This window comes from Salmo trutta, chromosome 24 (genome assembly GCF_901001165.1).
Source record: "Salmo trutta chromosome 24, fSalTru1.1, whole genome shotgun sequence".
In the NCBI taxonomy this organism is placed as follows: Eukaryota; Metazoa; Chordata; class Actinopteri; order Salmoniformes; family Salmonidae; genus Salmo; species Salmo trutta.
Window position 1 is genome coordinate 49,415,418 of NC_042980.1, and position 13,948 is coordinate 49,429,365.

Genomic DNA, 13,948 nt, shown 5'->3' on the forward strand with positions numbered 1-13,948 from the left:
GAGGAGAGGCAGGGATGGGGGATAGAGAGAGAGAGGCAGGCATGGGGATAGAGAGAGAGAGGCAGGCATGGGGGATAGAGAGAGAGAGGCAGACATGGGGGATAGAGAGAGAGAGGCAGGCATGGGGGATAGAGAGAGAGAGGCAGGCATGGGGGATAGAGAGAGAGAGGCAGGCATGGGGGATAGAGAGAGAGAGGCAGGACATAGGGGATAGAGAGAGAGAGGCAGGCTGGGGGAGGAGAGAGAGAGGCAGGCATGGGGAACAGAGAGAGAGAGAGAGGCAGGCATGGGGGATAGAGAGAGAGAGGCAGGCATGGGGGATAGAGAGAGAGAGGCAGGCATGGGGGATAGAGAGAGAGAGGCAGGCATGGGGATAGAGAGAGCAGGGGATAGAGAGAGGCAGGCATGGGGATAGAGAGAGAGAGAGGCAGGCATGGGGGATAGAGAGAGAGGCAGGCATGGGGGGATAGAGAGAGGGAGGCAGGCATAGGGGATAGAGAGAGAGAGGCAGGCATGGGGATGGAGAGAGAGAGAGAGAGGCATGGGGACAGAGAGAGAGAGGCAGGCATGGGGATAGAGAGAGAGAGGCAGGCATGGGGATAGAGAGAGAGAGGCAGGCATGGGGATGGAGAGAGAGAGAGGAGAGGCATGGGGATAGAGAGAGAGAGGCAGGCATGGGGATAGAGAGAGAGAGGCAGGCATGGGGAATAGAGAGAGAGAGGCAGGCATGGGGAATAGAGAGAGAGAGGCAGGCATGGGGATAGAGAGAGAGAGGCAGGCATGGGGGATAGAGAGAGAGGCAGGCATGGGGATAGAGAGAGAGAGGCAGGCATGGGGAATAGAGAGAGAGAGGCAGGCATGGGGATAGAGAGAGAGAGGCAGGCATGGGGAATAGAGAGAGAGGCAGGCATGGGATAGAGAGAGAGAGGCAGGCATGGGGATAGAGAGAGAGGCAGGCATGGGGATAGAGAGAGAGAGGCAGGCATGGGGATAGAGAGAGAGAGGCAGACATGGGGGAGAGAGAGAGAGAGAGAGAGAGAGAGGGTTGTTTTCCTTTCCCATTGTCCTTGCCAGCATGGTTCCAGCAAGGCCAATACAGTACAGTCGTGGCCAAAAGTTTTGAGAATGACACAAATATAAATTTTCACAGTCTGCTGCCTCAGTTTGTATGATGGCAATTTGCATATACTCCAGAATGTTATGAAGAGTGATCAGATGAATTGCAATTAATTGCAAAGTCCCTCTTTGCCATGCAAATGAACTGAATCCCCCCAAAAACATTTCCACTGCATTTCAGCCCTGCCACAAAAGGACCAGCTGACATCATGTCAGTGATTCTCTCGTTAACACAGGTGTGAGTGTTGACGAGGACAAGGCTGGAGACCCCTCTGTCATGCTGATTGAGTTCGAATAACAGACTGGAAGCTTCAAAAGGAGGGTGGTGCTTGGAATCATTGTTCTTCCTCTGTCATCCATGGTTACCTGCAAGGAAACACGTGCCGTCATCATTGCTTTGCACAAAAAGGGCTTCACAGGCAAGGATATTGCTGCCAGTAAGATTGTACCTAAATCAACCATTTATCGGATCATCAAGAACTTCAAGGACAGCGGTTCAATTGTTGTGAAGAAGGGTTCAGGGCGTCCAAGAAAGTCCAGCAAGCGCCAGGACCGTCTCCTAAAGTTGATTCAGCTGCGGGATCGGGGGGCACAACCAGTACAGAGCTTGCTCAGGAATGGCAGCAGACAGGTGTGAGTGCATCTGCATGCACAGTGAGGCGAAGACTTTTGGAGGATGGCCTGGTGTCAAGAAGGGCAGCAAAGAAGCAAATTCTCTCCATGAAAACATCAGGGACCGACTTAGATTCTGCAAAAGGTACAGGGATTGGACTGCTGAGGACTGGGGTAAAGTCATTTCCTCTGATGAATTCCCTTTCCGATTGTTTGGGGCATCCGGAAAATAGCTTGTCCAGAGAAGACAAGGTGAGCGCTACCATCAGTCCTGTGTCATGCCAACAGTAAAGCATCCTGAGACCATTCATGTGTGGGGTTGCTTCTCAGCCAAGGGAGTGGACTCACTCACAATTTTGCCTAAGAACACAGCCATGAATAAAGAATGGTACCAACACATCCTCCGAGAGCAACTTCTCCCAACCATCCAGGAACAGTTTGGTGACGAACAATGCCTTTTCCAGCATGATGGAGCACCTTGCCATAAGGCAAAAGTGATAACTAAGTGGCTCGGGGAACAAAACATCGATATTTTGGGTCCATGGCCAGGAAACTCCCCAGACCTTAATCCCATTGAGAACTTGTGGTCAATCCTCAAGAGGTGGATGGACAAACAAAAACCCACAAATTCTAACAAACTCCAAGCATTGATTATGCAAGAATGGGCTGCCATCAGTCAGGATGTGGCCCAGAAGTTAATTGACAGCATGCCAGGGCGGATTGCAGAGGTCTTGAAAAAGAAGGGTCAACACTGCAAATATTGACTCTTTGCATCAACTTCATGTAATTGTCAATAAAAGCCTTTGACACTTATGAAATGCTTGTAATTATACTTCAGTATTCCATAGTAACATCTGACAAAAATATCTAAAGACACTGAAGCAGCAAACTTTGTGGAAATGAAGATTTGTGTCATTCTCAAAACGTTTGGCCACGACTGTACAGCTGGGCTTGGCTCAGTAGTGTGAATGGGGTATTAGTTAGCCAGGAGTAGGTGTGAGAGGTTAGGGCCAGTAGGGCCAGTCAGGGAGAGGCAGAGGGTCAGTAGGGCCTGTAGGGCCAGTAGGGCCTGTAGGGCCAGTCAGGGAGAGGCAGAGGGGAAGTAGGGCCTGTAGGGCCAGTCAGGGAGAGGCAGAGGGGCAGTAGGGCCTGTAGGGCCAGTCAGGGAGAGGCAGAAGGGCCTGCCTGTAGGGCCAGTAGGGCCTGTAGGGCCAGTCAGGGAGAGGCAGAGGGGCAGTAGGGCCTGTAGGGCCAGTAGGGCCTGTAGGGCCAGTAGGGCCAGTCAGGGAGAGGCAGAGGGGCAGTAGGGCCTGTAGGGCCAGTAGGGCCTGTAAGGGAGAGGCAGAGGGGCAGTAGGGCCTGTAGGGCCTGTAGGGCCTGTAAGGGAGAGGCAGAGGGGCAGTAGGGCCTGTAGGGCCTGTAGGGCCAGTAGGGCCTGTAGGGCCAGTCAGGGAGAGGCAGAGGGGCAGTAGGGACTGTAGTGCCAGTAGGGCCTGTAGGGCCAGTAGGGCCTGTCAGGGAGAGGCAGAGGGGCAGTAGGGCCTGTAGGGCCAGTAGGGCCTGTAGGGCCAGTAGGACCAGTCAGGGAGAGGCAGAGGGGCAGTAGGGCCTGTAGGGCCAGTCAGGAACAGGCAGAGGGGCAGTTAGGCCTGTAGGGCCAGTCAGGGAGAGGCAGAGGGGCAGGGCTCTTACCTGTTCAACAGTAAGGGGTGAACAGATCTCCTCTCCTCTCAGGATCATGGACCTCTGGGTCAGAACCTCAGACAGCTGGAACGAGTCCAGGCCCAACAGATCACTGACGTTACTGACCACTGGAGAGAGACAGACAGATATGTTACTAACCACTAGAGAGACAGACAGATATGTTTCTGACCACTGGAGAGAGAGACAGACAGATATGTTACTAACCACTAGAGAGACAGACAGATATGTTACTGACCACTGGAGAGAGAGACAGACAGATATGTTACTGACCACTGGAGAGAGAGACAGACAGATATGTTACTGACCACTGGAGAGAGAGACAGACAGATATGTTACTGACCACTGGAGAGAGAGACAGACAGATATGTTACTGACCACTTGAGAGAGAGACAGACAGATATGTTACTGACCACTGGAGAGAGAGACAGATATGTTACTGACCACTGGAGAGAGAGACAGACAGATATGTTACTGACCACTGGAGAGACAGACAGACAGATATGTTACTGACCACTGGAGAGACAGACATATGTTACTGAACACTGGAGAGAGAGACAGATATGTTACTGACCATTAGAGAGACAGACAGATACGTTACTGAACACTGGAGAGAGAGACAGATACGTTACTGACCACTGGAGAGAGAGACAGACAGATATGTTACTGACCAGTGAAGAGAGAGACAGACAGATACGTTACTGACCACTGGAGAGACAGACATATACGTTACTGACCACTGGAGAGAGAGACAGACAGATACGTTACTGACCACTGGAGAGAGAGACAGACATATATGTTACTGACCACTAGAGAGAGACAGACAGACAGATATGTTACTGACCACTGGAGAGACAGACAGATATGTTACTGACCACTGGAGAGAGAGACAGACAGATATGTTACTGACCCCTGAAGAGAGAGACAGACAGATATGTTACTGACCCCTGAAGAGAGAGACAGACAGATATGTTACTGACCACTGGAGAGAGAGACAGACAGATATGTTACTGACCACTGGAGAGAGAGACAGACAGATATGTTACTGACCACTGGAGAGACAGACAGACATGTTACTGACCACTGGAGAGAGAGACAGACAGATATGTTACTGACCACTGGAGAGAGAGACAGACAGATATGTTACTGACCACTGGAGAGACAGACAGATATGTTACTGACCACTAGAGAGAGAGACAGACAGATATGTTACTGACCACTGGAGAGAGAGACAGACAGATATGTTATTGACCACTAGAGAGAGAGACAGACAGATATGTTACTGACCACTGGAGAGAGAGACAGACAGATATGTTACTAACCACTGGAGAGAGAGACAGATATGTTACTGACCACTAGAGAGACAGACAGATATGTTACTGACCACTGGAGAGACAGACAGATATGTTACTGACCACTAGAGAGACAGACATATGTTACTGACCACTGGAGAGACAGACAGATATGTTACTGACCACTGGAGAAACAGACAGATATGTTACTGACCACTGGAGAGAGAGACAGACAGATATGTTACTGACCACTGGAGAGACAGACAGACAGACAGACAGACAGACAGAGACAGACAGATATGTTACTAACCACTAGAGAGACAGACAGATATGTTACTGACCACTGTATGGTGGTATGGGGTGGTATGGGGGGTGGTATGGGGGGTGGTATGGGGGGTGGTATGGGGGGTGGTATGGGGGTGGTATGGGGTAATAGGGGGTGGTATGCTCTGTTTGACCAGGCGACCAGCTCTAGGAAGAGTCTTGGTGGTTCTACACTTCTTCCATTTAAGAATGATGGAGGCCACTGTTTTCTTGGGGACCTTCAATGCTGCAGGCAGTTATTGGTACCCTTCCCCAGATCTGTGCCTCGACACAATTCTGTCTCGGTGCTCTATGGACAATTCCTTCAACTTCATGGCTTGGTTTTAGCTCAGACATGCTCTGTCAACTGTGGGACCTTATATAGACAGCTGTGTGCCTTTCCAAATCATGTCCAATCAATTGAATTTACAACAGGTGGACTCCAATCAAGTTGTAGAAACATCTCAAGGATGATCAATGGAAACAGGATGCACCTGAGCTCAATTTCGAGTCTCATAGCAAAGGGTCTGAATACTTTCGTAAATCAGATATTTATAAAATTTCTGAAAACCTGTTTTGACTTTGTCATTATGGGTTATTGTGTGTAGATTGATGAGGAAAATTAATAATTTAATCCATTTTAGAATAAGGCTGTAATGTAACAAAATGTGGAAAAAGTCAAGGTTTCTGAATTCTTTCTGAAGGCTCTGTACATAGTTTTTGTCAGCTGGCTTTGTCTTAACTGAAATGTTCTCAGCTTTTTCACTATCATGCATTAGAATAGCCTCCTCTCACTTCCTCTCCTTTCCCCTCCCTTCGTCCCTCCCTCTCTCTCCCTTCCTTCCTTCCCTCTTCTCCTCTCCCCTCCCTCCCTCTCTTCTCACTCCCCCCTCCTCTACCCTCTCCTCCTTTCCCCTCTCCTCCCTCCCTCTCTCTCCCTTCCTTCCTTCCCTCCCTCTTCTCACTCCCCCCTCCTCTACACTCTCCTCCCTCCCCTTCTCCCCTCCCTCTCCTCTCCCCTCCCCTCTCTTCCTTCCCTTCCTCCCCCCTCTCTCCTTCCCTCCCTCACCTCCCATCTCCCCTCCCCTCTCTCCTTCCCTCCCATCTCCCCTCCTTCTCTTCTCCTCCCCCTCTCTTCTCCTCCCTCTCACCTCCTTTGGATGTGATTTGTGCTCCTCCTGCGGTCATGAACTCTATGTTCCCCATCAGGAGAACAGCAGACAGCAGCTTGAAGACGTCACGTATCTCCTCCTCGCTGAACTGCATCACCTTCAGAGCCTCCTGGTGGCAGCAGAGACAGAGACTGGTTAAGAGACCTACTGAACACAGACTGGTTGAGAGACCTACTGAACACAGACTGGTTGAGAGACCTGCTGAACACAGACTGGATGAGAGACCTGCTGAACACAGACTGGATGAGAGACCTGCTGAACACAGACTGGTTGAGAGACCTACTGAACACAGAGAGACCTACTGAACACAGAGAGATCTACTAAACACAGACTGGATGAGAGACCTACTGAACACAGACTGGTTGAGAGACCTACTGAACACAGACTGGTTGAGAGACCTACTGAACACAGAGAGACCTACTGAACACAGACTGGATGAGAGACCTACTGAACACAGACTGGATGAGAGACCTACTGAACACAGACTGGATGAGAGACCTACTGAACACAGACTGGTTGAGAGACCTACTGAACACAGAGAGACCTACTGAACACAGACTGGATGAGAGACCTACTGAACACAGACTGGTTGAGAGATCTACTGAACACAGACTGGTTGAGAGATCTACTGAACACAGACTGGTTGAGAGACCTACTGAACACAGACTGGTTGAGAGACCTACTGAACACAGACTGGATGAGAGACCTACTGAACACAGACTGGATGAGAGACCTACTGAACACAGACTGGTTGAGAGATCTACTGAACACAGACTGGTTGAGAGACCTACTGAACACAGAGAGACCTACTGAACACAGACTGGATGAGAGACCTACTGAACACAGACTGGATGAGAGACCTACTGAACACAGACTGGATGAGAGACCTACTGAACACAGACTGGTTGAGAGACCTACTGAACACAGACTGGATGAGAGACCTACTGAACACAGACTGGATGAGAGACCTACTGAACACAGACTGGTTGAGAGATCTACTGAACACAGACTGGTTGAGAGACCTGCTGAACACAGACTGGATAATACATGTTGCAGGGCCCATGTTCAAAAGTATCTCAGAGTAGAAGTGCTCTAGGATACAGATCATAATGAATAGAATTACAGAGAGTACCTGATCTTAAATTGGCATTTTAACTCTTGAGACGTTTGTTGAATACAGGCCCATAATCTACACACAGTCTGATGGGACTGTAGTTATTCTACTGGGTTATTACGCCCTCTAGTGGCAGCTTGTGAAGGTACAACCAGCCTCACCATAACGCTGTTGTAGAGATGCAGGTCATCGAGACTCCTGTCCTTCACACAGCCAGACTGACTCAAGTAGTGGTACGACTCTGGGCCCTCAGACAGGAAGTACAGCTCTGGAACACAGACATAAAATAACTTTAGGCAGTTGAAGCAAGCATGTACATTTTCCTCAGGAAATAACATGGTTATATACAGGGAGTACTAGTACAGAGTCGATGTGCAGGGGTGAAAGGTCATTGAGGTAGCTACAGTGCCTTCAGTATGTATTCACACCCATTGACTTATTCAGCACTTTGTTGTTTTACATCCTGATTTTAAAACGTATTAAATTGAGATTGGGTGTCACTGGCCTATGCACAATAAATCATAATGTCAAAGTGCAATTATGTTTTTAGATATTTTTACAAAATAAATAAAAACTGAAAAGCCTAAATAAGTTCAGGAGTAAAGATTAGCTAAACAAGTCACATAATAAGTTGCATGGACTACCTCATCTCTGTACCCCACACATAATTATCTTTAAAGGTCCCTCAGCAGTGAATTTCAAACACAGATTCAACCACAAAGACCAGGGAGGTTTTCCAGTGCCTCGCAAAGAAGGGCACCTATTGGTGGATGAGTAAAAATATAAAAATCTGACATTGAATATCCCTTTTGAACATGGTGAAATTATTAATTACACTTTGGATGGTGTATCAATACACCCAGTCACTACAAAGATAAAGGCATCCTTCCTAACTCAGTTGCCGGAGAGGAAGGAAACAATTCAGGGATTTCACCATGAGACCAATGGTGACTTTAAAAAAGTTACAGAGTTTAATGGCTGTGATAGGAGAACACTGAGGATGGATCAACAACATTGTAGTTACTCCACAATACTAACCTAAATGACAGAGTGAAAAGAAGGAAGCCTGCACAGCATAAAAATATTCCAAAACATGCATCTTGTTTGCAACAAGGCACTAAAGTAATATTCTAAAACATGTGGCAGCAATCAATGATGAGGAAGTGAGGGGAGGCTATTCTAATGCATGATAGTGAAGAAGCTGAGGTAACACTTCAGCTAAAGACAAAGCCAGCTGACAAAAACTATGTACAGAGCCTTCGGAAAGTATCCAGAGACCTTGACTTTTTGCACATTTTGTTGCATTACAGCCTTATTCTAAAATGGATTAAATATTTTTTTCCCCCTTATCAATTTGTCATGAATACATAGTGTTACTGTATGTTTGGGGCAAATCCAATGCAACACATTACTGAGTACCACTCTCCATATCTTCATGCATAGCGGTGGCTGCATCATGTTATGGGTATTCGTTAAGGACTGGGATTGTTTTTCAGGATCAAAAAGTAATGGAATAGAGCTAAGCACAGTCCTACAGTAAAACCTGGTTCAGTCTGCATTTCAACAGACACTGGGAGATGAATTAACCTTTCAGCAGGACAATAACCTAAAACACAAGACCAAATCTACACTGGAGTTGCTTACTAAGAAGACAGTGAATGTTCCTGAGTGGCCGAGTTACAGTTTTGACTTAAATCTACTTGTAAATCTATGGCGAGACCTGAAAATGGTTGTCTAGCAATGATCAACAAGCAGTTTAACAGAGCTGAAGAATACTGAAAAGAATAAAAGGGCAAATGTTGCTCAATCCAGGTGTGGAAATCTCTCTGAGAATTACCCAGAAACACTCACAGCTCTCTGAGATTGACCCAGAAACACTCACAGCTCTCTGAGACTGACCCAGAAACACTCACAGCTCTCTGAGACTGACCCAGAAACACTCACAGCTCTTAGAGACTGACCCAGAAAGCCTCACAGCTCTCTGAGACTTACCCAGAAAGCCTCACAGCTCTTAGAGACTTACCCAGAAAGACTTACAGCTCTTAGAAACTTACCCAGAAAGCCTCACAGCTGTAATCGCTGCCAAATGTCACACCCTGATCTGTTTCACCTGTCCTTGTGCTTGTCTCCACCCCCTCACCAGGTGTCTCCCATCTTCACTCATTATCCTGTGTATTTATACCTGCGTTTTCTGTTTGTCTGTTGCCAGTTGGTCTTGTTCTGTCAAGTCCTACCAGCGTGTTTCCTGTGCTCTAGTTTTTGTTAATCTTCTAAGTTCTGACCTTTCTGCTTGTCCTGTCCTGACCCTGACCCTGCTCGCCGTCCTGTACCTCCCTGACTCTGATTTGGATTACGACCATTTGCCTACCTTGACCCTGACCCTTGACCTACCTTTCGCCTGCCCTTTGAACAATAATAAACTCGGAGACTTGTACGGTCCACATCATGCACCAGGGTCGTAGCCTAAGCCCTGATACCAAAGGTGCTTCTACAAAGTATTGACTCAGGGATGTGAATACTTACAGTATGTAAATTACATATTTCTGTATTTAATTTTCAATGAATTTGAAAAGATTTCTAAAAACATGTTTTCACTTTGTCATTATGGGGTATTGTGTACAAATAGGTAAAAAATAAATAAAAAGTAATCAATTTTGAATTCAGACTGTAACACAACAAAATATGGAATACGTCAAGGGGTATGAATACTTTCTGAAGGAACTGTATATAAATCAAATCCAATTTTATTTGTCGGGCCTCCCGAGTGGCGCAGTGGTCTAAGGGCTAGCTGTGTCACAAGAGATTCTGGGTTCGAGTCCAGGCTCTGTCGCAGCCGGCCGCGACCGGGAGACCCATGAGGTGGCGCACAATTGGCCCAGCGTCGTCCGGGTTAAGGGAGGGTTTGGCCGGCAGGGATGTCCTTAACCCATCGTGCTCTAGCGACTCCTGTGGCGGGCCGGGCGCAGTGCACGCTGACCAGGTCGCCAGGTGTACGGTGTTTCCTCCGACATATTGGTGTGGCTGGCTTCTGGTTGGATGGGCATTGTGTCAAGAAGCAGTGGGGTTTGGCTGGGTTGTGTTTCGGAGGACGCATGGCTCTCGACCTTCGCCTCTCCCGAGTCCGTACGGGAGTTGCAGCGATGAGACAAGACAGTAACTACTACCAATTGAGTCCAGTGGGGGGGTAGAGTCCAGTCGGGGGTTAGAGTCCAGTGTGGGGGTAGAGTCCAGTGGGGGGGGGGGGGTAGAGTCCAGTGGGTGGGTAGAGTCCAGTGGGGGGTAGAGTCCAGTGGGTGGGTAGAGTCCAGTGGGTGGGTAGAGTCCAGTGGGTGGGTGGGTAGAGTCCAGTGGGTGGGGGTAGAGTCCAGTGGGTGGGTAGAGTCCAGTGGGGGGGGGGGGTAGAGTCCAGTGGGGGGGGGGGGGTAGAGTCCAGTGGAGGGGGGTAGAGTCCAGTGGGGGGGGTAGAGTCCAGTGGGGGGGGGGTAGAGTCCAGTGGGGGGGTAGAGTCCAGTGGGGTGGGTAGAGTCCAGTGGGGTGGGTAGAGTCCAGTGGGGTGGGTAGAGTCCAGTGGGGGGGGTAGAGTCCAGTGGGGGGGGTAGAGTCCAGTGGGGGGGTAGAGTCCAGTGGGGGGGTAGAGTCCAGTGGGGGGGTAGAGTCCAGTGGGGGGGTAGAGTCCAGTGGGTGGTTAGTGGCTGGTACCGCTCGGAATGTCTGGTACCGCTTCTTGAGCCGAGTGAAATGTTTTTATTGATTCAGTGGAGGCTGGTGTGACTTAGAAACATGGTTTCCGTGTGTTTGATGCCTCTCCATTTATTCCATTCCAGCCATTACAATGAGCCGTCCTCCCTTCACCAGCCTCCAATGATTCCCGTACAAGTGTTGCGATAACTGACCTCCAGTGTAGGAGTCTCTGTATGAGGGAAGGTACCTCTGTGGTCCTCGTCAGCCCCGGCCAGCAGAGCGTAGAAGATATGATAGTTCCTCTCTCCAGGGTTCTGTCTCACCACACGATTCTTTTCAAGTAAATCTGAAGGTTTCAATTTAAGGAAAACAAAGACAGATAGATACATCTCTAAGCCATACCAGACATTACAGATCTGGAGTCCGGACCTGAGTAAGACTCTAACCCCACACTGGACTCTAACCCCACACTGGACTCTAACCCCACACTGGACTCTACCCCCCACACTGGACTCTACCCCCCACACTGGACTCTAACCCCCCCCTGGACTCTAACCCCCCCCCTGGACTCTAACCCCCCCCCTGGACTCTAACCCCCACACTGGACTCTAACCCCCACACTGGACTCTAACCCCCCCACTGGACTCTAACCCCCCCCCCTGGACTCTACCCCCACACTGGACTCTAACAGGTTGAGTCCAGGCCTCAGTAAGGTACATTAGTGGTAACAGGTTGAGTCCAGGCCTCAGTAAGGTACATTAGTGGTAACAGGTTGAGTCCAGGCCTCAGTAAGGTACATTAGTGGTAACAGGTTGAGTCCAGGCCTCAGTAAGGTAGTGTAATAGGTGTTCATAGGTGGTAATAGGTGGTAATATATGGTACTAGGTGTTACTATGTGGTAATATGTGTTAATAGGTCCTCAGTACATTAATGTGGTAGAGGATACAGTCTATGATGCAGCCTCCCTGGATGTTCCCACTCTGGGAGAAGTGGAGCTGGATGAACTTCCCAAAGCGGGAAGAGTTGTTGTTGTAAACCGTCTTGGCATTCCCAAACGCCTCCATGATGGGGCTGGAGAAAGAGAGAGAGGGAGAGAGAGAGGGAGAGAGAGAGAGAGAGAGAGGGAGAGAAAGAGAGAGAAAGAGAGAGAAAGAGAGAGAGAGGGAGAGAGGGAGGAGAGGGAGAGAGGGAGAGAGGGGAGAGAGGGAGAGAGGGAGAGAGGGGAGAGAGGGGAGAGAGAGGGAGAGAGAGTGGAGAGAGAGGGAGAGAGAGGAGAGAGGGAGAGAGGGAAGGGAGAGGGAGAGAGAGGGAGAGAGGGAGAGAGAGAGAGAGAGAGAGGGGAGAGAGAGGGAGAGAGAGAGAGAGGGTTGGGAGAGAGAGAGTGAGAGAGAGAGAGAGGGTTGGAGAGGGAGAGAGAGAGAGAGGGCTTGGGAGAGGGAGGAGAGAGAGAGGAGAGAGAGAGGGAGAGGAGAGGAGAGAGAGAGAGAGAGGAGAGAGGAGAGAGAGAGAGAGAGAAGGTGGGAGAGAGAGAGAGGAGAGAGAGGGAGAGAGAGAGAGAGGGTTGGGAGAGAGAGTGAGAGAGAGGGAGAGAGAGAGAGAGAATTTATCATTTCAAGCCAGTGTCATACGAAGCAGTTCAGACGCCATTTCTGTTGCAAGTAACATCATTTAAAGCAACTTTGCCGATACACAAAACAATTCAATCCTGTCATAGGCTGCCTACATCACATCATGGTTTCACAAATGATTTGTTTATCCATACGTTTGGTTTGTAACAGCATCGATATAAACAAAATGCTGTCTGTGCAATTTAGCTAATTAGCCAAAATGTTGCCTATTTGCCAACCAACTAGCTAACCAATCAGGGGATGAGTTACGCTAGCTAGTTAGCCAATGAGGTTCATGTTAGGAAATGTCAGTTAAACCTGGACAGAGAAAGGACTGGTTTCACTTTTAAATGACATTTATTGACTAACAGACCATCTACATAAACAATGACTAGCCATGGTGTCAAATCATTGTTTAGTTTTTTTCATTTTGCCTGTGTTTTCTGTCCCAGTTTGCAGCAACACTGACAGCTGTGTTAACATGACAACTGGCTGGAGTTCCTAAAGGAAAAGGGTGTTTTTCTTTGTCTTGTGATGCAATGCAACTAAGTTGCAGGCAATTTCTGGGGGGCCACACACAGAGGAGCATCGGCTTTAAAATCCCCTTTACTGGGTGCAAGACCCTATAGTAGTACATCAACATTCAATCCTGAGAGAGAGAGAGAGAGAGAGAGAGAGAGAGAGAGAGAGAGAGAGAGAGAGAGAGAGAGAGAGAGAGAGAGAGAGAGAGAGAGAGAGAGAGAGAGAAATATTTACTAAATAAACTAAAGTAAGTAAAACATTTAAAAAGTCTATATACAGGGGGTACCGGTACAGTTACCTGCTCTGTACGATGGCCTGCTCCACGCGGGTGCTCCTCTCAGAGGGGGCTGTCCCGGCAGACTTCTGGGACATCACAGACAGGAACTGCAGCAGCAGCTTGGTGCTCTCTGTCTTCCCTGCTCCTGACTCTCCACTGGAGATAAACACACACGTCAGCTATCAATATACATGACATATGACATATGCCTATATACATGACATATGACTATATACATGACATATGACTATAGACATGACATATGACTATAGACATGACATATGACTATATACATGACATATGACTATATACAGCTCCGGTCAAAAGTTTTAGAACACCTACTCATTGAAGGGTTTTTCTGAATATGACTATTTCTACATTGTAGAATAATAGTGAAAACATCAAAACTATGAAAAAACACATGTGGAATCATGTAGTAACCAAAAAAAGTGTTAAACAAATCAAAAATCAAAATATATCTTATATTTGAGATTCTTCAAATAGCCACCCTTTGCCTTGATGACAGCTTTGCACACTCTTGGCATTCTCTC

The 13,948-nt window shown here is 48.3% G+C and overlaps 1 protein-coding gene across 2 annotated transcripts in view; it reads right to left on the reverse strand.

Annotated features, from left to right (window-relative positions):
* LOC115161451 (unconventional myosin-X) overlaps nucleotides 1-13,948 on the reverse strand; it is a 282,041-nt gene that overhangs the window by 191,780 nt on the left and 76,313 nt on the right. For both annotated transcript variants that reach the window (XM_029712440.1, XM_029712439.1), the window contains exons 5-10: nucleotides 13,419-13,553; nucleotides 11,938-12,062; nucleotides 11,239-11,337; nucleotides 7,472-7,578; nucleotides 6,176-6,305; nucleotides 3,421-3,539 (exon numbers count right to left, since the gene is read on the reverse strand). In XM_029712440.1, the coding sequence (XP_029568300.1) occupies nucleotides 3,421-3,539; nucleotides 6,176-6,305; nucleotides 7,472-7,578; nucleotides 11,239-11,337; nucleotides 11,938-12,062; nucleotides 13,419-13,553 (715 nt within the window). The remainder of the gene's footprint in view (nucleotides 1-3,420; nucleotides 3,540-6,175; nucleotides 6,306-7,471; nucleotides 7,579-11,238; nucleotides 11,338-11,937; nucleotides 12,063-13,418; nucleotides 13,554-13,948) is intronic.